Raw genomic sequence first — 24752 nt, 5'->3', positions numbered from 1 at the left:
TAAGCACGTGGGGAGCCACACGCGTGTATTTATTGAGGGTACATATAACTTTCTGTGGCTCATTCTCAGCCTAAGGTGGGACTGTCATTTGAACCTCCTCTTTCCCAGAGCATCCCTAACTAAAGTCCCTACCCCCGAGCCTGGCACTCAGCAGAGGCCAGGGAGGGGGTGCCCTGGTTAATGCCCACCTTTCTGCCCCCCACTCCTGAATGGGCACCTCACTCTCTGTGGACACCTAGTGGTCATTCCTTTTCCATCTCTACATCCTGCTGGCTTCTTCCTGGACATTTCCCAAGTAGGGAAGCAGTTCAGAGAGGAGTCCACGGCCCCAGAGAGCCATGGACATTGCAGCGCATCCAATGGGCCTGAGAACTTTTACTCGCGTTGGTGACCTGGAGAAGGGGGTCACGGCAGCAAAGAATCCCATTAACTTTGAAATTGGTAAAAGAAAGATTTTACCCTTCTGACTTTGCTTATTTGTGGAAAAACTAACAGCAAAAATATCAAAGTGCAGCGTAATCAATCAAGTGAAGGAACTGATTATAGAATTATTTTTGATATCAGAAAATGAAATTACCCATGATCAACTTTTACGTTTCATACAGACCTCATTTGGGGGGAAATACCCACCAAATTCACAAGTATCTACAAGGTGCCTTTCTGCTAACATCGCTTGAAGACAGAAAGGATGCACCTTGGAGAGGTGAGTAGAGGACAGAAAACCCCCAATGGGCTGCATAGCTCTGAGAGTCATTCTGGGCATGAAAATAAATGCTGGGATTTTTTTTTTTCCTGTGCTGTATGGGGGTGAAAAGTGGTTCTGTCCATTTGGATACAAATCAAAGTGCATTATTACCATAGCAGTCATCCACATATTTTAGATAACATTATACTGGTAAAATTAGCAAGAAGAAGGGGACACATGGAATTATTCTTCCTACAGGGCAGAAAGCATTAAAATTTTCTGAGCATCTCATTAGTTATTGCCAATGTGACTGAGCCCAAGCACTCAGGGAGGGCACCGTGGGGAGGAGAGCCTCTGGGTGTGTCTTCCATAAAGCGTGGTGAGGGAGGCAGTGTTCGAGTAAAAATGCAGTCCTCTAGGGAAAACGTGCTCAGTTATATTTCTAGGAAGCTAGCCACTGTGGGGCTCTGTGTGCAGGGAACCAGTGAGGGAGGGAGCTAGTGAGGAAGGGAGGAGGCTACTGAAGGATGCTGCAAACTCTCCACCAGGAAGGAGCCTCCAGGCTTTCAGTGGGAGCCTGGGAGGGTCCAGCCCTCGGTACCTGTCCTTGCCCTGACAGGGGGCATCGTCCTCTCTCTCCTCCTCTGAATTGGGCTCCGTGATTGGCTGCTCCTCCTCCTCCTCCTCCTCCTCAACCCTGAGACAAGGCCAGGAAAAGAGAAATGCACACAGAGACAAGATGGAAAAGCGAGATAAGCATTACAGACAAACAGGAAGATGAAGCCAAAAACAACAACAACAAACCTCCAGCTGGCTGAAATGAAAAGAGCACACTTAATCTGTTAGGAGAAGAGGAGACAGTTCTGAGATGGAGAAATTTAAGTGTGGGTCGGAGATGCAATCACCTGGCCCAAGCCAAATTTCTGTGTTGAGCTGGCTGGATGAGACTGCGCTGCATACGCCCATCTGGCTCCCCCCATCCCCCCACCACATGGACGCAGAGTCACTTCTGGCCTTGGGCAGGCCTCCCAGGAGGCTCTCCTCCTGCACACGGAAGGTGCAGTGGCCATGCTCTGGGCTGCCCTGCGCCAGCAGGGAGCAGTCCTCACGTCTCCACTGCGTTCCGTCCAGCACCAACCTCCAGGCGGGCAGGTGGTTTCTGCATGTTACTCCCTCATTCTCAGTCAATGTGTCTGGGAGTGGCGGCCTGATTCCCCCCATTTCAAGGGTTAACACATGGCCTGGGTGGATTCCATCCAGGCCACCCCTGAGATTTCTCCTGGTGCCTTCAGGGACAAGAAGGTACCAGGACACCCTAAGTTGAGAGGAGGAGGGCTGTCTGTCACTGACGATGGTCCAAGAACAGCAGAGTTGGAGAGAGAGAGATGGGAAGGGGGATGGGGAGAGAGAGAAGAAAGCAGTCCCCGTGACAGTTTTAATACTTGGATCTAAAATACTTCTGAAGCTTCACTAACAGAAGACAATAACTTCTCATTTTCACTTAAGATAGTTTAACTTGAGTTTTGTTCCTGCAGCTACACAAAGACAGACTTTGATAACTGATTGATTTCCCAACACCCTGAGGGCTTCTTAATCCCTTGCCAAAGGGACTGGAATGACTGGACTCCAATGACCTCCATCTTTGTTCACTTCAGCCCCCATGTGTTGGACCTCACTATCACACTGAACTAGCCCACCTTAGAAAACCTACATGCAAACTTCCACACCTGCACCCCCCTCTCCCCAACCACAAGCCCCTCTCCTCCAAATCTCTCATTTCTCTCCTCCCACCATAACTCTTCTGCAACCTCAGTATCCGCCTCTATTTCCTAGAGGAAGATTGTCCTCCACCAGGTCCTTCTTGCCCTCAGTCCTCATGAATTGACCATTCTCACTGCACCCGTCATTTTGCCAAGATCTTTAACTCTTTTTCCCCACTTGTCTTTCAGTCATGGTTTTTACTTTTTACGGAAATATAAAATATACACAGATAAGCACACGAATCACTGAGGTTTCACAAAATAGACGCATCCATGTAATCAGCATTCCTTCAGTGCTCCTGTTTAATTGCTCCCCTCCTCTACCTCAGATAGCACAGGTCAACCTTGCCTGATTTTCTTCTCCATCTAAAGGAATTATACTGTATCCAGATTCTTTTGTTCAACATTACACTTGTGAGAATCACCTATACGGCTACATGTTCTTGAAGATCATTCTTTCTCGTGGCTGTATACCATTCTCTCACATGAATACACTATAATTTAGTTATCCATTCTACTGTTGATGCTAACCAGGTAGTTTTCAGTTTGGGGTTATTTTACATAGGGCTGTTATGGATACTGTAGTAGATGTTTTTTTTTTAGTGTTTTTGGTCATAAGATATGCTTAAGTACAACTTTATTAGAAACTGTCAAATGATTTTTCAAATAAATGAAAGAATTTACATTGCTATAAATAGTCTATGAGCATTCTGGTTGTCCCCACATCCTTGCCAAGATTTGATATTTTTGCCTATTTCATTTTGCCATCTAATCTGAGGGTAAGGTCTCACTGTAGCTTTAGTTCGCTTTCCCTGATGACCAATGAAGTTGGGCACATTATTATACTTTTAGTGCCTATTTAGATACCCTTTTTTTGAAGCGTCTAAGTACTCTGTCTTAAAAACCTGTAGGTTGTCTTTGCATTCACTTTATGATATCTTTTAATAAATGTAAGATCTTAATCTTAACGGGACCCCATTTATCATTTTTTCCTTTGAACAGCTCCATTCAGTCACTCTGAACGGAACTGTTTTCAGTCACAAAGTTCATGTCCGACTCTTTGCGACCCAACTGACTACAAGCATGCAAGGCTTCCCTGTCCCTCACCAACTCCCGGAACTTGCTCAAACTCATGTCCATCGAGTTGGTGATGCCATCCAACCATCTCATCCTCTGTCAACCCCTTCTCCTCCCACCTTTAATCTTTTCGAGCATCAGGGTCTTTTCCAATGAGTCGGTTCTTCACATCAGGTGGCCAAAATATTGGAGTTTCAGCTTCAGCATCAGTCCTTCCAATGAATATTCAGGAATGATTTCCTTTAGGATTGACTGGTTTGATCTCCTTGAAGTCCAAGGGACTCACTCTCAAAAGTCTTCTCCACACTATACTTCAAAACCATCAATTCTTTGGTGCTCAGCTTTCTTTTTAGTCCAACTCTTACATCCATACATGACTGGAAAAACCATCACTTTGACTAAATGGACCTTTGTTGGCAAAGTAATGTCTCTGCTTTTTAATATGCTGTCTAGGTTGGTCACACTTTTCTTTCAAGGAGTAAGCATCTTTTAATTTCATGGCTGCAGTCACCATCTGCAGTGATTTTGGAGCCCGAGAAGATAAAGTCTGTCACTGATTTCATTGTTTCCCCATCTATTTGCCATGAAGTGATGGGACCAGATGGCATGATCTTGGTTTTCTGAATGTTGAGCTTTAAGTCAACTTTTTCACTCTCCTCTTTCACTTTCATCAAGAGGTTCTTCAGTTCCTCTTCACTTTCTGCCATAAGGGTGGTGTCATCTGCATATCTGAAGTTATTGATATTTCTCCCGGCAATCTTGATTCCAGCTTGTGCTTCATCCAGCCCAGCATTTTGCATGATGTACTCTGCATATAAGTTAAATAAGCAGGCTGACAATATACAGCTTTGATGTATTCCTTTGCCAATTTGGAACCAGTTTGTTGTTCCATGTCCTGTTCTAGCTATTGCTTATTGACCTGCATACAAATTTCTCAGGAGGCAATAAGGTGGTCTGGTATTCCCATCTCTTGAAGAATTTTCCACATTTTTTTGTCATCTACTAACCTTTGATGGTTAGTGTTTTTTTGGCCTGTTCTAAATTTTTTTTTTGCTTACACCAAAGTCTTAAAGGTAGTCTCTTCTTTGTCTCTCTAAAAGCTTTATTATATGACCTTTCATATTTATATTTGATGATTATCCATAATTTATTTTGCACATCATATGAAATAGGGTTCAGATACTTTTTTTTTTTTTTTTTGCCTACATAGCCAGACAATTGGCCCAGAACCATTTAGTAAAAAGGCCGTATTTTCTTCAAGTTAGTATCATCTTTATCATGAATCAGGTATGTATCTGTGGGTTTCTGGACTTTTTCTCACCATTAATCAATTTTTCTACCTTTGAGAGAATCTTTGAACACTATCTGAACTACAACAGTTTTATGATAAATCTTGACACTCAACATGTAAGTCCTTGGCCCTTTATACTTTCATAAAACTTTTGACTCAGCTTGTCACTTTCCACAAAAATTTTGATGGACTACTAATTAGGAGTGTATTGAATATACACATAAATTTGGAGAAGAACTGACAACTTTACATATTGAGTCTTCCAATCCATGATTATGCTATATCCTTTATTTACATCAAACTTTATTCCAATATCCTTTACTTTCTTTTAAAGCTTGAAATTTTCAGTACAAGTATTATATATTTTCTTTTAAATTTATTTCTAAATATAAAACTTAATTCTACTGTTGTTGTTTTTCAATTGCTAAGTTGTGTCTGACTTTTTGCAGCCCCGTGGACTGCAGCCTGCTCTTCTGTCCATGGGATTCTCCGGTTAAGAATACTGAAGTGAGGCACCATTTTCTCCTTCAGGGCATCTCCTGACCCAAGGATTGAACCCACGTCTCTTATGTCTCCTGCACTGGCAGGTGGGCTCTTTACCACTAGCGCCACCTGGGATGCCCATAAAGATAGTTGTATTTAATTTGCTTCAGTTCTTATGCTTTTCTTTTCTTTTTTTTTTTTTTTTTTTTGCCTTATTACACTGGCTAGGAACTGCAATATTACATTGAAATGATGATACTAAGCATCCTATCATTGTCGCAAATATCAGGAGGAAATATGAGCTTTGTCATGTATTTTTTGTAAGCATTCTTTATCAGATCAGAGAATTTTCCTTGTTTACTAAGAATTTTTGCCATATATGAGTGCTGAAGTCTATCAAATGCTTTCTTTCCATTCACCAAGATAATCATATGATTTCCCCTTTTTCTCTGTAAGTGCAATGAATTACACTGCTTTTTAAAATGTGAAACCAATCTTGCATACCAGGAATAAATCCCACTTTGTTATGTTATCCTTTTTTAATATAAACATCTTGGTTCTACTTGTTAATTTTTTATTAAGAATTTTTTAACTGAAGTATCATTGATTACAAAACTATTAAGAATTTTTTACACATATCTTCTGGGAATAGGTTGATCAATAATTCCTCTTTCTTAAAATGTGCTGATCAGGTTATGCAAGTCTCATAAAGAGGTAGGGCAAAGAGGGTGACAGCAGTGAGGTTAAAGAAAAAAAGATGGATCCAAAAAAGCTTAAAACAGACATGGCTGAACTTAGTGACTGATTACATGTGGCAGGAAAGGAAGAGAGAAGACTCAATTCAATCCCATGGTTACATGTCTCATACCTGGATTGAGGGGTGTCTCTGTCAGAAACAAGGTCAGTGAGACAGATTTTTTAGAGCTGTTTGATTGTCATAGCAAAATTGGGCAGAAGGTACAGTGATTTCCCATGATAAGTAACAATACAAATATTTTTTAAAAGTAAAGACGTGTAACTACGGGGCAAGAGTTATCTTTCCACTTACCCAACAATTATTTATTGAGCATTTACTATGTGCAAGATGCTGGGGTATAGTGGTTAATAGAGGTTCTCACCCTTAAAGTTTACACGTCTGTGGGGGGAAAAGACATCAACTGCACCAGGAAGTATTCAAATGAGAAAAACTTCTGCAGTGCTGTTGGCCAAGTAGGAAATGACCAGAAGACAAGATGGGACTTTGCACACGAACCTCTCCTGCTCCAACGTGTATACACTAACCTGAGGGTAAAGTCCAACTTGCCCAGCAAATAATCCCATCATTTCATCAACTTCATCTTCCACTCTCCTTTCATCAACTTCCTCACCCTAGTTTTAATCAGTCTACTGAGCTGTCCACCCAGCTCCATGGGCATTTCAGCTGGGGGTCCTGGAAGGAGCCCTTCTCTCTGCCTGGAGTTACTCCTCTGTTTCTCTAGTGGACCCGGTCCACAAGGACAGCCAGTCTGAGTACTCACTGCCTGCTGGAGATCTTTGGCCCTGCAAACCTCACATGGTGCTCAGCATGGAGACACTTTCTCTGGATGGTCAACAGACAGAGTGGCAAGAACTAGGAGATGACTTGGAGATCTCTGCCTGTTGCAGATAAGAAAGTCGAGGTCCAGAGAGGGCGAGATCACACAACCTGTCAGGAGGAACTGCTGATGCCATGAACTCAAAGTAGAATCCAAATGGGTTTCATGGCTCCTGCATCACTGCATGTTTCCACCTAAGCCTTGGACAGGGTTTCCTGGTCCTCCTTGCACAGGGCTCAGACATGACCACCTACAACACAGCCACCAGAGTAAGGGACCGGAGACCTGCCCAGTGCCCCTGTCACCCTGGACCTGCCTGGTTGCCTTGAGGGGGGAAAAAAAAAAAATCAGTGTCTTGACACAGGTGTGATCATTTGTGGCAACTCGTTAGAAAGCTCTGTATTAAGGTTTAGATAAGATGCAGGCATTTTAAATGCTCCCATTTAGTTCTACAAGATGCATATGACATATTAATTAGATGAAAAAGTATTTCATGGAAATAGTGTGTTACTGTGAATGTAATTATTGCCACTGATTTGTAAAATTAACAATGATTAAAATGGTAAATTTCATGTTTTATATACATATATATGTATATATGTATTTTACACAATAAAAAATTAAACTTTACATTTTAAAAACAAACAGAAAAAGAAACAGTGCATTAAATTTATGTCAGACAAAGTGCCCCCTTGGGCTCCATCTGCATCCCTCAGCTGGAGTTTGAACTTAGCCTCCCAATGACTTACACTTTCTGTTCACTTCAAGGCTGTTTCTAGGCTACCCAGGCTCCAAGAAGAGATTTAAAATTTTCCAATTAGTGATCTTAATCAGTTAAGACATATCTCCGACCAACTGGAGCAGTGATTGCATTCAAAAACAGAGGTTTGTTATCCACCAAAAAAGAAGACACTTCCTTCAAAAGATTTTTTGCCAGCCAAAAGAATGAAAAGGCATCTAAGCTCTGCTGTTGCTCTGATGTTTCCATAGTGAGAACCCAAAGTTAGACAGGAAAATATTTATTGTCCCTGTAACACTCAGAGTTTAGTAGGAGCATTAAACACAGGCCATGGATACTGAATATACCTAGTAACTGGCCATCAACCAGAACCTTAATGCATAAGCCATTATTTTGCTATTTTGCTTTAGAATAAAATACTAATGGATCCAGCACATTATTTTGCTGAAAACATGGAGAAGTTGAATATAATAGAATTCCAGTCTGCACAGCATAAATATCAGTAGAAAAAACATAATTAGTAGCCTAGTTGCAGGTTTATTCAGGAGTAGAACGAATCAATCCAGTGAAAACTACAGACTGTGGGGTGCTTCACTACTTTCTTTTGTGGGTGCTTTGATTTTATGCTTTAGAAAAAACTTTATTCCAAGCCAGAGATACCATCTAATTGCCTTAAATGTCTCTTGGAGGCCTGAGAGAGCAGAACAAAAACTAGGATGAAGGTAGGCTGGAATTCTCTGTGACCTTTTAGAAACAGCAAGGATGCCAAGCACAGGCTTGGCAGAGTGCTTCAGAGGTTTCAGAGTGATCGTTTCTTTAAGGCTGGAAATAAATGCCTCTTCCCTTTAAGGACTGGAAGAAGCATGAATCTTTCCTTCTTTCAGATTCTTTTCATGTATTCAGGTGTAAAGGTGTCTACCAGCTCTGACCCTTTGCCCATGAAACTGAGACTCCATTCCACCATTAGGAGAATCAGTGACGCCCTGACATAGACCAACCTGGACCACAACGATGACCCTTGTTCATTCTCATCAGGCTCGGAAAGCTCAACATTAATTGCCTTAGAAATCAGTGTTTTCTCAACATGAATATGATGTTCCTGTGTGACCACTGTCAGCTCACTGAGCACGTGTGAGATAAAAAATAACATTAGGCCAGGTCTCCCTTTCTTTGGATGTCTCCTTATCAGTTTCCAGAGTTCATTCCCAAGGAGCTCCTTGCAAAATGCTTCCCCAGCATTATCTCTGCCCACTCTATACTCCCTTTTTTTTTTTTTTTTTTGCCATGCCAGATCTGCCCTCCTCAGCCTACATTTTCATGATTTTATATTTCCCTGCTCATTCAAAAGACTTACTACCAGGCTCCCTCCATAGACTCCTGTCAGAGATACGCTCATTCCTCCTTCCACAGCAGGATTTAATCAGCTCAGCTTAGTAATCATTAGAAAGCCCGTGCTCCATATCCAAAGGGATCCTGGAATTGTCCGGGATTTAAAGAGAGAGATGCTTGCTCTACAGAAGGGACCCCCACTCCCATACCTGTGTGAATGGCCAACAGAATCAACTCTACCAGAAAGGGCTGTGAACAGTCAGGACATGGATGGGAATGTGTATACTATAGGAAATGGGGCGTTTGCACAGGCCAAGGGCAAGCCAGCTTGACAGCAAAAGAAGAAAATTCTCGAAGCAAGCCAAAGACTTGACTAGAAACGAGAATCTTTCCTTTTCTTTGAGATGTGTTCACCACCCCCATAGCAAAGGGCTTGCCCCTTCCTGCAACATCACACCAAATAAGGCTACTCTGGCTTGAGAAGCATTCTCATTTGAAGACGACCAAGGTCAAGGTTCATTGACTCGGGAAGTAAGTCACCTTCTCAGTTTCAGACTTCCATGAAATGACAACTCTACACTTTATCCTTTCACTTCTCTACTCTTATGGTTTGCTTTCCCTGGGTTATGGGGAGTTGGGAGGGGGCGGGTCAAAGCCCAGGCTTCAACCCTCACCTAGATGTATGTGAGTTTCAGTTCATGCCTATCCAACTGCCTACGGGAAGTTCTACTTGTGACTCAGACGCCTCAAACTGAAAATGCCCACAGCTTACGCAGTGGTCTGACAGCCATCCCATGACCTTAAGTTACTGGTTGTCTGGGGATCACCCCCAAACCCTTTCTTCTTTCCCACCATACCATCCACTCAGCTTCCTACAAGTGATATCCATCCTATACCTCATCACCTTCTGCTACTTCCCCTTCTACCTGTCGGGCCCCTCCATCTCTCTCCAGGGTGAAGCCCGGGCCCCCCTAGCTCCGTTTGCTGTCTGCTCTCCTCTCATGCAGTCTCTGGGCTGTTCCCAGAGGTCTGGCTGAAACACTACCTCGCTCTCACTTCTTCACTTAAAACTCATCAGTAGTTCTGTTCATTTTTACGGTTTTGCTGTTGTCTTCGGAATCTAGAAATCTAGAATCTAGAAAATCTAGAAATCAGAATCTAAAATAATCCCCAAATTTAATGCAGCAAAGTTCAAACCTCCAAAGAAATATGTAATCTGGTCACAGTGAACCTTCTGAGAAACCAGAAGTGCTGTCACAGAAATCAGAAGGAAGCTTTGCAAAGTAACCACTCCCTCATACCTTTTGCTTCTGTCCTTTCTTGGTGCAGGTTCTCTCAGTTCCAAGTTCATGCCCCTTTGCCTCTCACCCACCCTCCCACCCAAGCCACGTTCCCTCCTTTGCTGAACACCCTTTGAACACCCTCTGCCATTCAATACTCAAGAGACCACAAACGGCTTCCTGGAGATTAAATGGTAAATTGGAATCACTGGCTGTATTCTAATCACACCTACCTTCAGGGTCACATCCCTTGCTGGTGAATCTCATTAGCAAATCATCATCATCAGATAAACCTACCCAAGTAGCTACTTGCTGCTCATGGTACCAGTGGTTGTTAAGCTAGTTGTGAAATCCTCTAGCATGTTCAAGCCAGTTCACGGAATCTTCTCGTCCATTCCTATCCATACTTATTTAACAATTACCTTCTTTAATAGAACAATATCCGGGGAAGCTCCAGGGCACATAGTGACTGGAATAACACTGGGCTAATCACACATTTGCACTGCCTCTCTTGACTCACCTGCCATTCTATTAAGAAGGCATCATCACCTTGAGTGTACAGTGGAGGAGACTGAGGCCAAGCCTGGGGAGGAAGTGAGGACTGTAGCCGAGAAGGTCATGCCTGTGCCCTCAATAACCTCAGCAGCTGCTCCTATCCTGCACTTGGCCAAACGTTCCCCAGGAGCCAGGACTGAGGTCATCCGAGCCATAAGTTTTGTAGGTTAACACCAATGATGCAACACCTACTGTAACAGAGAACAGACCCGACTGTGTGTAGAATCTAGTCCTTTAGCTCTAACCTTTGTGCTCGGTTGCCTGTGCCTAACTATGCAGGCTCCATGCCTTTTGTAAGAGAATGTTGTCGATCACCTGAAACATACAGGGGAGTCCATTCACAAAGCTTTGCCTCCCAGGCTTGGGAGGTTATTTGTTAAAGGTATAACAAATTTTCATTCACATAGACATAAAACGTTGCAGAAGAGAGAATAACATTTGCCTTGTTGGAGGTTTCCAGCAACATCATGACCAGACCTAAGTGGACAGCAACTGTAAGAGCAAAGGATTATCACATCCCCTCCATCTGGTCAGCACCAAGAAGTCAGAAACAACCAGTCATACCCTCCCCCCTTTTATTGTAAAAGCAGCCTGAATTCTAACTCCGGTAAGAAGGCTCTTTGAGACACCAGTCCACCAGCTTCTCTGTCTGCTAGCCTTCCCAATAAGTCACTATTCCTTACCCCAATACCCTGTCTCTCAATTTATTGGGCTATTGTGGCAAGCTTGGACTCTGTAACACTACTGGTTATGTAACCGGTTTTCCTGCTTCCGAATTGATTGTTCATTGCCAACTACTTCCAAGAAAGACAGGACTATTGCTGCTGCAGATCCTGCAGCTAACAAGGGAGTGGAATCTATAAGCCTTGGCAGTGAAGCTCTGTGCACAAGTCATGAGACCGACTGAGTTCGCAGCACTGCCTTGGAACTCGGCATCCAAATATGCCTCCTCCCTGTCAAAACGCAGAAAGGTCGCTTCACCACCCTGCACCATTTCATAGTGAGGCTCTCCCATCTGTCCACTGGTTCCTGTAACTGGTGGAAAGGTGTCAACACTCTTTTCTACTCCCACAGGAAAACAGAAAGCCACATCCTCTCTGAATACCTCCCTCCAGCCCCGACCCTGGAGGCTCAGCCTCAAGGCTTGGCTCCCTTCTTCCCACCACCTGCTGGGCCACTAATTGGTGCACATCAAGTATGATCCCCCCAAACATGAAGACAGCTAAGCCTCCAATAATTGACAGTTAACGGTGGCTTCCTGTGAACCACGAACTTTTGCTCTCTATACCCTCCTTCCAGCTCCCCTCACCAAGATTATTGCTGGCTAGCTATGATTAGCTGGGAAGGCTGTTTCAGTGTTGGCAGATATTACCCTGAACACTTTCAGAACTCCTCGTTAGCAACTGTCTCCAGTGCCAATTTATGAGAAAAACAAGCAAACCACTATGATTATCTCACAATCAGACTCTAACAGTGACTATAAGCAACACAACTTAGTAGGATGACCAAGTTCCAGGGGACATTTGTTCTGAAAGATTTTTTGCTTTCTCTAATTCATCCTCAAAAGAGAAAAAGCCTGTCACCACAGAACATGTTCTATAGATTCAGAGACTAGTTTGACTGAGTGCAGGCAAACTCAACTATGCCACTTACCAAACCTGTGAGATCTGGGGCAAGTTGTTTAACCACTCTGTGCCTCAGTTTCCACATCTGTAAAATGGGGAGGGTACTACCACCTTCATAGACTGTACAATGGACAGCAGGTTGAAGACGACTGCCTCTGGGCACCACTGGGACTGGCCCCAGTCTCCCTCCCTGAGCAGCCCAGCCTTTCCTGGGGTCATCACCACACGCCCTCCTCCATACTGGCTCTGTGTGTCCCCTCATCTGACTCACCGCTGCTTTCTCCAGCCCCCTCAATAGTCCACTGACAACTCATGAGCGGCCATCAGCAAACCGCCTGCACGTCTTCATGGAATATTCCGAGCTACAACCCTGGACTTAAGGACGCTGTTTCCTAACAGTCCTCTCCTAGGGCATGATGGGTGCTTCTGTCTGCCACATACTCCTCTCTGTCATCTCTGCCATTCCCCATCAACTTCCCTCAAGAAACCCAGCCCATTAGAACAGGGGTTGGCAAGCCTGTGAGCCAAATGTGGCCCACCACCTGGTTTGGTACAGTCTGTCAGAATGATTTTCACTTTTTTTAATGGTTGAGGGAAAAAAATCTAAATATTTTGTAACATGTAAAACTCAAATCTCAGTGTCCATAAATAAAGTCTCACTGGAAGGCAGCCATGCTCACTTGCTTACCTGCTGTCTGTGGCGGCTTTCATGCTACAAAGGGAGAATTTAATTGCATAGCTGCAACAAAGACTGGCCTGTAAAACTTAACATATTTATTATCTGGCCCTTGACAGAGAATGTTTCCAACACTTGACTTCGAGGCACATGGGAGTCGTCTGCACCAAGCTGCTGTCAGCATCCACTACCCGCCAGGTCACTCGTCCATGTGTATTCAAATATACACACGGCTGAAAGCTGGAAGGCACAACTGCTAACAGGAGTGACTAAATGAAGCTCAGAATTACCTCTGCGGGTTGGAATGTTGTGTGGAAGTCAACAGGATGAAATTTCAAGTTTACATATTAAGTCCCAGACCATGTTCATTGTCAGAAAGGTGGTCACACAGAACAGGAAGAGGACCTCAGGCGTGCTGACAGTGGTGAGAACCGGGATGAACAGGGAAACATTACAGGGAAATTTTATCCATATAGTGAAATTCTAAGCAATAATAAAGCTACCACATTATGGAGCAAATTTAGACCAGGGGGCTTTCCTAAGGAGCTGAGTTCGAGGACAGAATGGGGTGCCTCAGAGAGGAGAATGTCTGAGGCTGAGGGCATAGAATGGGCTTCTGCTGTGGGCTAGGCAACTTTGAAAACTTTTTAGTCCTAACATCAATTCCAATTACAATTTAAATCAGAGACACTGGCTCTTTTGATGATTAGGTGTTAAAAATAAACTTCTTGGTAAAAAAAAAATGAAAGCACCAACTTTTTTTTTTTCTTTCTAATCAAATCTGTAAATTTAATTCCAAAGGTGAAACTATGGCACACACGATCACAAAAAGTACTTTTAGGTGGCAGATGAACAATAAACACATAACTTATCTGATGAGTGCTCACTGTGGAGTTCTATTTCTTCAGAAACGAAAGGAAGGTGAGTTTCAAACCTTATTAGGCCTTAGTAAAGCTCATAGCCTAGCAGGCCTAGGTCTATAAGAAGACTCTGGGATTCTCTCCTGTTCGACTCTGAATTTTCATATGAACCTGAATAAAAATATACCTGCATGGTATGCAAATAAAATTCCTTGTCTAAAAAAGTCCAGAAGTACAAATCTCACTCAATGATTATGTTTAGGAGTGGCAGGTGGGAAGTATATGACTGGGACATTGAGAGGCAAAGGTCAAAAACTTAGATTTAACTCAAGGGTCAGTCCCCTGGTTCTAAGATTTGTCACAAGGCACCAAGCCCCTGATTGCTTTCTCATTTGTAATATGAGGATAATGATTCTTGTCCTGCCTGGACCCTAGAAAGGATCATCAGGAGAATACAATTCAAGCTACATAAAAGAAGCATCTGAGTACAGACTGCTAGATATAGATACATTTGAAGACAATATGAATCTCTAATCTGTAACATAGTTCTACTTTCTTTTTCAAGAGTATTGGCATTATTTGGGACACAGAGTTAACAAATCAGACCTACAATTCTTCATGTGTGATGCATGCAGGCATGTTGTTACAAGTTAGCAGTAAGCAGAGCCAGAATGATCACACAGATGAACAGTAGTCTAGGTCAGGTGTGGGTCTGTGTCTTTCAAGGTCTACGGGCAATCAAGCACAATGAACTTCTTGATGAAGGTGACGTTTGAGGCACAGATGCTGAGCAGGTGACTAAGCCATGCACGCAGGGACTGTTTCCCGATTTGCTTCTCGTCACCCTCTCCCTCTCTCCTACTCCCATCTCTACCAAAATCATGCTGTGATTTTGTGGCCACAGGGCAAAATCCCTCCAATAGACTTCAGAGATGAAGCCACTTTGTCATCATCAATCTTAAAACCATGATCTTTCTTTATAAGCTGGAAAGTGGATTTTTCTTAAGCAAATGCTGTGAAGCTTACATTAATCATTTCATTAAAATGAAAAATCAGTCCTATTTCAAAACACTGAGGCGGGAGCACTCAGAAAGAGTGTCCTATTCCAGATCCCACCAAGGCCAGAGCCTCAAAACTGTGGACTGTGCCCAAGCGGTCCACCTCACTGTCACTGCCTTTGCCAACGTATCACAAGGCATGGTCACCCGAGTCACAGTTCAGGGATCTTTAAAAGTGTAACGACAAGAAAGAGAACAGGAACAAACATGACACAAGGCAGACAGAGCACCATATACCAAGTGCTATCGCCGAAGCCTCATAACTCCCACCTTCAGCATCCTTGGTGATCATAAATAGATTTTCCAGTCCACTTTGCCCAACTCTCTCCATACTCATTTCTCTAACCAGCAGAAACAGCACTACAGGGAGTTTCAGGACCCTGTGAGAATTGCCCGAGTTTCTCAAAGATTTTAGATCACAACATGCAATTTCACAGTAAATGTTCTCATTTCTCATTCTGCTCAGAAGTTTCTATTTTCTTTCCACATCATTCTCAAATCGATGCCCTCTCCTTCTCCTTCTGCAATAGGAGGCACCCAATAGTGTGGGCTGGTTCATGTTCCAGGATCCCACGGGTACCAGACTGCTCAAGTCACTTCTCAGTAGAGTGCGGATGGGTGTTCCCTTAGGGACAGAGAGGAAGGGACATATCTGAATCACTGCCTTAAGGTCATCCCACCTATTCTGAGTTCAGTTCTTCACCATGCAGCCTCCTGACCTACATGTGGCTCCCAGGTAGGTCCCCACAATGGGAGAAAATGCTCCAGCCAAATGATGCAGCAGGGTTTCCACTGGCAGCAGAAGGGGGGCACTGGCAACCAGAGTATCAGTCGGCCCCGGTGGAGCTGTCTGGCACAGACTGGTCCATGGAGGTCCACCATCCTAGTGAACTGAGGGCTTCCATTTGGGAAGACAGAATTGGACCCAGACCCCAGAGCCACACAGCCATCCTTCAGCAGGACCTCTGTGTTATGGAACCACTTCTGAGCTCCTAGAGATCTTATCAAACTTTGTATTTTGGACATACATAATTTCTCATGGGATTGTCAATCTTTCTGTTTCTTTTTAATGTCCTTTCTTCTCTCTTGCTTTCTCTCAGCCCTGATAGGAGGTTCACAGAAATGGAGATCATACCATTTCCATTCATATGTCTTCATGGTTGCAAATAGTCCTGGCCTGTAAGATGCACTTCAGAAAAATGTATGCTATATGACTAACTGAATCAATGACAGCATTAGTATTTACTGAAATTATGTGAAAGTACATATTTGTTCTACTTAACGTCAACTATGTATTATCATGAGTACCTCAGGTTCTAACAATCTCACATTGGTGTGGTGGCATACCATTTATTTCTAGACCAAAGTTTTGTGTTTTGGATTCTTTTCTAGTTGATAAAGCATAGCTTTCTACACAGACATTAACTGAGATGCTAATAATATAAAAACACAAGTAGGTGAAGATGAGTTCAGGGAGTTAGATCAAGTCTGTGCATGTCACCAGGGCCACCTTGCCTTGGGAAGTTTTGGGGTAACTGTGGGTGATGGCTTAAAGGTAGAGAAGAGGCAGGGGATAGGAAAGGCTGGGATGGTCAAGGACACCTGTAGGGTTGGGCCTCATTTCCCTTTTAGGGGTCCTTGTGCCCCTCTCCAAGCCTGGGTTAATGCTTACTTTTCCCGGAGATCTCGCACTTGACTGGGCTTGAAGTCGGGAGCCGACAAGGGGCAGGGGCTGGATGGGGGCGACATGGGGCTCTTGATGTTCTGCACCGAGTGCCTGCGGCTCCGCCTGCGGTCCAGGCCCCGGGGCTCACTGCCCGTGCCTCCCGAGCACACGCTGGCCCGTCTGCGGTCGCGGCAGCCGCTGGGGGGCGGCTCTGCCGTCTCGTCCTCATCCTCCAGCCGGAGTGCCACCTGGAAAAGCAGAGAGTGCACAGAGCAAGGTCAGGCCTCTCACAGTCCCACCCCAAAGGGCACTGAACTCCATCCTTTCCCATCCTGCAGCGTGGGCTTCTCCCTGAGGTCATCACAACCACGCGCCTCCCAAAGCGCAGCCTCCAAACTGAAAGATGCTTGCCACTGCGAATCTTCCCAAATGAATCCGAGAAGGTCAACTGATGTTATGAGAAGATCTGAGAACTATTTTGTAGTTAGATGAGCTCTTCACCCCAGGACTGCCCGTTAGAGGCCAGCTCTCCTTCTCGTGAACTGCCCCCAACTTGGTGTTCTCTGGTCCAGGAGGCAGTGTCTCCTGAAACCCCATCGCAGGAAGCCCTGGAGGTCCTGACCCCCAGCTCGCTTCCCAGGGGGCTGCTCAGAGAGCAGCAAGGAGAGAGGCAGGAACCATGAACTCCAGGTGAGACAAACAGCCTCATCTGCAGGTCATTTGAGAGGCCTGATCTGAGACCCCCCATGCATGAGGGTGGAGGGGACCCCCCCAGCCTGGTCTCGAGTGGGTGTGGAGCCTGCTTGCACCTGTGATCACAAAAATATAGATCAGAAATAGACTGGATCTCTAGAATTTAGGATTTTTAGAAAGTTTCTTCTTAAAAGCACTCACACTTGGCCACTTTGGCGTTCAAATATGGGTAGGCCAAAAAGTTCGTTTGGATTTTTCCATACGCTCTTACAGAAAAGTCAGAATAAACTTTTGGGCCAACCCAACAGATACCGGAGCCAACTGGCCCCACACCCCACACCCCTGCCCTCTTCCCAGGGATCTTTTCGTCCTGCCCCTAGTTGGGTGAGGCCTGGCCAAAGACTCAGCTCTGCCATCTGTACATTTCCTCCATCCTGGATCTTACTCCATAGGTCTTCTCACATCAACGCCCACTGTTTCTGTGCATACCTCCTCCTTACAGGAGCTCACCCTTTCCAACTGTGGACTATGCCTATCTGTTTCTCCAGTTTCTTCAATTATGTGTATGCCTCCCTTCTCAAAACCTACACAACCGAGGAGCTGTCATTGACTAGACCTCTATGTGGCTAACAGACCAGGCATCATCTGCAGCAAATTGCTTTCTCAAGAGTCTCTCGCTCACCAAATGAGGCCAACAGGATTGCATTTGCAGGTCTGTGGTAAGAATAACTTACATAATGCATGTAAAGCAGCTGGGGCAGGGCCTACCCTGTGGCTGGTACCCAATAACTGTGACAATTCTTCCCCAGCCTGTGCCCTCAGATGAAGGGGCCTAGTGAAAAGTGAAACTGTTAGTCGCTCAGTCAGGTCCAACTCTGTGACCCCATGGACTGTAGCCCACCAGGCTCCTCTGTCCATGGAATCCTCCAGGCAAGAATACTGTAGTGGGTAGCCATTCCCTTCTCCAGGGGATTGTCCCAACCCAGGGCCTGGAACACCCACAGATTCTTACATCACACAGAACTGCCTGGGCAGGCCACCTAACAGCCGGGTGGGCCAGGCCCAAGCAAGTCCAACAGTCTCTCTGACTTGGCGCCCAAAAACCCACACAGTCCCATGTCCCCAGGGGTGCCTATTTTCCAGCCTTAGGGGTGCTCCTGGTCACATTTCACAACCTGATCCTGAAAAGTGAGAGAATGGAGAAATAATATAAAGACCCAGATGGCTAACCATGCTATTGGTTTTGGCATCACCTGTCTACAGAAAACCTGGCTATTGCAAAGTCAGTGGTTTCCCACGTCCAAAGTGTTGATGCCAAATGTGTTCACACAGCATGGTGAGCTTGGCCGAGTCAAGGCCAGGCTGGCCCCTCTCATCTGGTTTATGAGGATGAACACCTGAGATGCACGGCCTGTTTCCCAGGAGTGAAGCCTCCCTGGATCTGCTCCATCTGCAGTTGCCTCCAGTTCTAGCTTTTAGACAAGACTGATTAAGTGAAAACTCTTCCATCTACAAGCCAGATACATTCTATAACAAACTCCCAGATAGATGAGGACAATCTAATAATATTTTGACTGCTCTGTTCCTAGAATTTACTAGGCAGGCATAATCTGGGGAGGTTTGAGGTAAGGATGGATAAGAGTTCAGAAAAAAGCTGTACTGTTACAAAATCTCACTGGAAAGTCTGTTTCCTGGGGTAAGGGTGTTCTGCAGTCTAACTGCAAGAACTAGGAAAGAAATTATGTATTTGATTAATCACTTTTATCACCTCAACTTTAACACTGTAAATGGTATTCTCTGGGGAAAGTTTGAGAATGATTATATACCTAGCCAAGCACAGTGTTTTAAAATATTACTAGCCAATTATTTTTTCTTCATTTTTAGATATAAAAATTCTAGACCACTTGAACTCATTCTGACCTGAAATATTGATTCTGCTTCTAATTAAGCACATATTTGGAATGATAAGGTTAGGGGATAAAGTAGAGTTCAGATATTTCTAATTCCTTGTCTAACCTCAGAGATGCGAAGATCAAATAGCATTCCACTCACAGTGCCTTTCAGAGAGGCACATGGCATGTGCACAAAGTGAAATCTACTTCAACTGCCTTTTGTCAAGGAAGATGAGACAATCGTTATTTAAATGAAAAGTACTGAAAAATTATCAAAGTGACATCATAAAATGGAATTCAATGAAAGCTGTGTAAAGCTCCAATCCTAAACAAAATATCCATCTTCTTAAACAAAGAAAAGGATGCACGGGGGTAGGGGTAAGTGGGAATCACAATCCCAGGAGATACAATGGCAGCCTTGGACTTGGCAGACAGGAAAGCTGTAACATGAAATTTGGGGCTGGTCTTCACTCCCAGTTTTGATTTTACATGAAGAATCTTATAATCACTAGGGTCCACTGATGACAGGAAAAGAGACCTGCTTTCACGTCCAGGGCTATGGTAGCAGTTCCAGTTTCTTTAGATTCTAGGGAGCACTACAAATTACAGTTAAGATCAATAAATTCTGGAAAACACCTAGAGAGAGAACAGCACTTACCAAGAGACTTATTCAGAATCTGTGGTGTCAGATCTAATTAACCACAAGTGTGGTGTCCTACCCTGGACCCAAAGTGAGATCAACCGTGTCCTGAACAATTTCTAATCTCACCCAAATGATGGGGTGTTTTGCTGCTGAGCCCCTCATCAGATACCTTCTGACTCTTTTAATCAAATGTAAAACAGTCTCTAAAACCCAGGTGAGGAATCCAACACTGACTGCTTGCACACCCTACCCCATCCTACCAAGAAAGCCGGGAAGAGCAAACTAAGGTGGCATCTGGGACAACTTCTACCTATCTCTGAGCCCACTAACTGATCTACACATTCTTTTTAAAATTAGTGGAAATTTCCAAACAAATGCAAAGTATGGAGAAGAGTACAAAGACTTTTGTGTCATCACCTATGATAGTTCAACAATTATCAACCCTGGCCAATCTTGTCTCATTTACTCCCTGCCCCTGACCCCATAGCCAGGTTTTTTTGAGATTAAGTCCCAGATAATATAATTTTATCCATTAGTATATCAGTATATATCCCTAGAAGATAAGGATTTTTAAAAACCATAACCACTGTCCTGCTTAAAATAATTTCTTAGTATCATCGAACATCGAACAATCTGAACATTCTTAATGAGGGCCAAAAGCTACTAACAGTTCTTTGAGATTATGTTGTTATACTACTACTAACCATGTTGTTATACTACTACTAACCTCCATGACAGGCAACCATATTTACATAGCAGATCTAATCATTTTCCAAATTGCTCTCCCACACTTTCTTTTTAATGCACACCTATACAACTTGATGCAGCTTTTAGGTGAAATGGGTGCCAGTGCTGCCATTTCAAGAAGGAACTATGCTGATAATTCTCTATTAGGTTGAACAGGTTGTGGCAGATGATTACAGCACTGGGCTCCCAGGGAATCATGCCTCTCTGTTCACTTATCTTTGTGTAGTCCCCTCCTACACTGAGTCTACAATTTTCTATGTGACTTGTTTTGGCTAATAGGACATCAGAAGACATAGACACTTGAAAAGTGTTTGCACTTGAGACTTTCCCTTCTGAAATGCTGCTACCATGTGAAGAAGTATGTGCTAGCCTGCTGATGACACATAGCCAGCCAACAGCCACCACTAAAGGTCAAACCAGGTGAATAAGGCCACCTTAGAGCATTCAGTCCCAGTTAAGTCATCAGATAGCTGCAGCTCTATGAGAATCTCTCAGCTGAACCAGGCCAAAATTTCTGACCCCCAGAATGATGAGCAAAAACTGCTGTTTTAAGACCATTCTTTTTGGCATATTTGTTATGCAGCAAGAGCTAACTGATACACATTTTAAAAATCACCTTTGACAAGGAAGGATTTGAAGAGATTGGACCTATTAATTATTCCAACAGTAACAATCACCCCCTCACCCCCAAAGTCTTCAGCTCTAAGATGCCTTTCCCATTACAAGGACCACATTTTCAGCATCAAAAGTGAGAACACAATCCAAAAAGATTTTTGGTTTTGATCTGTGAAATTATGTATTTGAAAGAATCATTTGGAACTACAAAAATTCAAATGAATTTAATTAAACATGCATTAAATCACTTTTCTAAAATGGAATTAATTGCAATTGGGACTATCCCCAGAAAGTCCAGGACGTTTGGTCACCAGATATCCTCCACTATTTAGAATTCCAGAAGCCCAACAAAGTTCTCTGCAACGGCTTGAAAACATTTATAATCTATTGTGAGGAACATATCAGTACTGCTTATAAGGCTCCTCACTGCCCCCACAACTTAGTTGTCCTGTGGCACCAAACACTTTTAAAAGTACATCAATTTTTAGATAAGAATAAAAATCCTAACTCTATCTGGTAACCAAGCATTCAGTTTTCACCTTGAGTGATTACCCAAGGCATCTTCCCTTTAAGGTGGCTGATTTCTGATTAAATCATGCCCTTCCTTCAGCCCAGCATCTATTAGTGATATTTAAAAGAGACCTTCACTAAAGTACTTAAGTTCTACTCTGGACAAAGGCACTGCTGAGCACAGAGGTTAGACAGCAAAGACACAGATGACAAAGGCAAACGGACAGGCAAGTGCATCCTGAGGACTGTTCAGTGTGAGGTGTGAACACAGGTAAGCGCTCCCTCCTGGGTTATAAACAAAGTGCAGGCAACAAGCCCGGATTCCTATATCTTGCCAAGGAGGCCATGCGGACAAGGGGACATCTGAGGTGACTCCTGCAGGGGAAGGAGGAGCCCGCCAACCTGAGAACAGGAAGGAAGAACAGTCCCGGCAAAGCAAGGAGAACGGAAGGGAGGCTCCACAGTGACCTGCCTTCCACGTTCAGGAAACAAGAGGAGTGGAGTGTGGCTGAAACTTCAGCAACATCTTAGGAATTGCCGGAGACAAGGCCACGGCAGCTCGAAGGTCACAGATAGTGCTGGCTCTTGAACTAACTCAATGCATTCCAGCTTCACCCACGGGGTGTGAAAAAGTTTTTAAGGTTTTTTGTTCATTCATTCCTTCACTCTTGTTTATCTTCCTAAGTGGAGGAACGGTGTAGTGAGACCTGTCATTGAGGAGCGCCCCTTGTTTTCAGCTGCAGGGAGTGAGGAAGGGGGAGTAAGCTGAGAAGCCTCCGGGGACGCGGTCCTGCAGGTGCCATCCTCCCCAGGCGCTGCCCCTCACCACGCCTCCTTTCATGCCAGGCAGAGCCTCCACTGCGCCCCACTCTGTCACTGTCCTGCTTTAGGCCACCTCCTCAGGCCGGGGTGGGGGCCCATCCACTCAGTGTCTCACCTCCAGCTCACCCCGTCTCTCTTCTTCACAGACATGCCAGCAGCCTCGGGGTATCAGCTTACTCACGTATGGGTCACTGTCTGCACCCCATGAGACGGTGCATCCCCTCAGGGCACTGGCCTTGTCTGTCTAGTTTGCTGCTGAGTCCCGTGGCCTAGAATAGTGCTGGGTACATAATCGGTGCTTGCGAAGTTCTGTTCAGTGAACGGACTCACAGGTGAACAAATGAATGAGAAGATTATGGCAATAATCCAGGTAAGAGACAACGAGGGCCTGAGCTAGGGGAATGGAGAAGAAATTGCAGTCTTCAGCCATCAGACCTCCAAGTATGAGGATGGGTGGAGAGAGAAGGAGGTCCAGGACAGCTCCAAGTTTGTAACCTGGGAGACTGTTCTTTGCAGAGGTGGAGAAACAGACTGTGCAGGAATTTTGTTTTTGTCATGGGGGGGAAATATAGGGTTTTGTGAGGGCTAGGTCATGTCATATGCAGCTTTTAGGTGGCCCTGTCTGACATACTCTGAGTCCTCTGACACTTTCCATGCCCCTCTGTGCCATCACATATAGCTGCTGGGAAATCAGCCCTCTGCTTGTCTGATGCTACAGAATGAAAGTTCCTTGGAACAGAGACAGATCTTCTGTCTCTGAATGTTCAGAGTGCATGACATACCTTTAACAAACAAACGAACATAATGCAAAAAGACAAGCAGGCAGAGGGGCAGGCAGCCATGAACCTTGCAGACAGCTCAGGTCAAGGTATCAGCTGCAGCCAAAGCTGCTGAACTCACTGGGTGAGTCACAGCTCAGGCTGCCTAGACTGAGAGGAGGTCTGATGAAGAACCCCAACACTGAAAAGGAAGAGACAGAGAAGAGCCAGGAGGGACACCGATGAGGTACCCTGGAGACACCCATAGACACAGTCACCAGCAACGCACTGTACAGCAGCAATGTACAAGACTGGTCTCAGGACCACGAGCACCACTCTTTTATGATGTGAGCATAACTGTGATGCCCAAGTTGATAGGGATGGCATACAAAAAAAGAAGAGAGGAAAAGCTGGGGGAAGGATGAGGATGGAGGCCAGCTCTACTTATGACTATTTGTCTAAAACTCTAAGCAAATAAGTATCAAACAGAATTCCAAAAGCACATTAAAAAAAAAAAAAACACACATCATGACCAAGTGGGTTATATTCCAGGAATGAGAAGATGATTAAAAGATAAAAAGAAATGAATCAGATAAACAACTCTAAAATCTAAAAAGGACAACAAAGTAAATTGAAAGAAAATTTAAGAAGGAAATCATAAAGATAAAAATGTTTTGAGTTACAAAACAGAAGAGCACTGAAAATCACATATAAGTCAAAATTAACAACAAAATAGACAAACCACTAGTTAACCTAGAGGAAAAAGGGGGAGAAATTACAACCACAAAAATTAACAAAGGAAAATAACTTCTCAAGGAAAGGAAATTAGAAACATTCATAAGAGACTATTTACATATCTCTTTAGTAATCACTAAAAATCCAGATGAAATGGATATTTCCTAGGAAAACATGATTTATAAAAGCCAATACCAATAAAGATAGGAAGTTTACATAAACCAATATCCATAGAATAAAGCATAGTTACCAAAGATCTCCTGCCTCCAACACACACACACACACACACACACACACACACACAAACACAAACACACTCCTCTTCTGCCACTCCATCATCATCATTACAAGCCCACACAATTCCCAAGGGAGCTCTATCAGATAATCAAAGATCAGAGACAAGGGCAGAAAGAAAAAAGAAAAGCTTCTAAATATTTTTACAAAGCAAGAACAGAATTGATACCAAAACATTGTAAGTATTGCACATGCATACACACACACAAAGAAAAAAGGACAAGAACGCTCATGGTAGCATTGTCATGGCAACAAAACTGTAGCTAGCCAACATCCAAGTGAAGAGCAGATAAATAAATTGGGATATATTCCTCAGCAGTGAAAATGAGCAAACTAGAACTCCACATAGCAACGTGGGCAGGTCTCAAAATCAAGCCAAAGAGAA

General features: G+C 44.0%; 1 protein-coding gene across 6 annotated transcripts in view; it reads right to left on the bottom strand.

The window, feature by feature from the left end:
* FHOD3 (formin homology 2 domain containing 3) overlaps positions 1 to 24752 on the bottom strand; it is a 515377-nt gene that overhangs the window by 140776 nt on the left and 349849 nt on the right. For 3 of the 6 annotated variants that reach the window (XM_070452863.1, XM_070452865.1, XM_070452864.1), the window contains exons 10-11: positions 16665 to 16906; positions 1287 to 1382 (exon numbers count right to left, since the gene is read on the bottom strand). In XM_070452863.1, coding sequence (XP_070308964.1) covers positions 1287 to 1382; positions 16665 to 16906 — 338 coding nt within the window. The remainder of the gene's footprint in view (positions 1 to 1286; positions 1383 to 16664; positions 16907 to 24752) is intronic. The other 3 variants (XM_070452866.1, XM_070452867.1, XM_070452868.1) reach the window with 1 other exon arrangement.

This window comes from Odocoileus virginianus, chromosome 22 (assembly GCF_023699985.2).
Source record: "Odocoileus virginianus isolate 20LAN1187 ecotype Illinois chromosome 22, Ovbor_1.2, whole genome shotgun sequence".
Classification (NCBI taxonomy): domain Eukaryota; kingdom Metazoa; phylum Chordata; class Mammalia; order Artiodactyla; family Cervidae; genus Odocoileus; species Odocoileus virginianus.
This window is presented reverse-complemented; position numbering and strand designations above follow the sequence as displayed.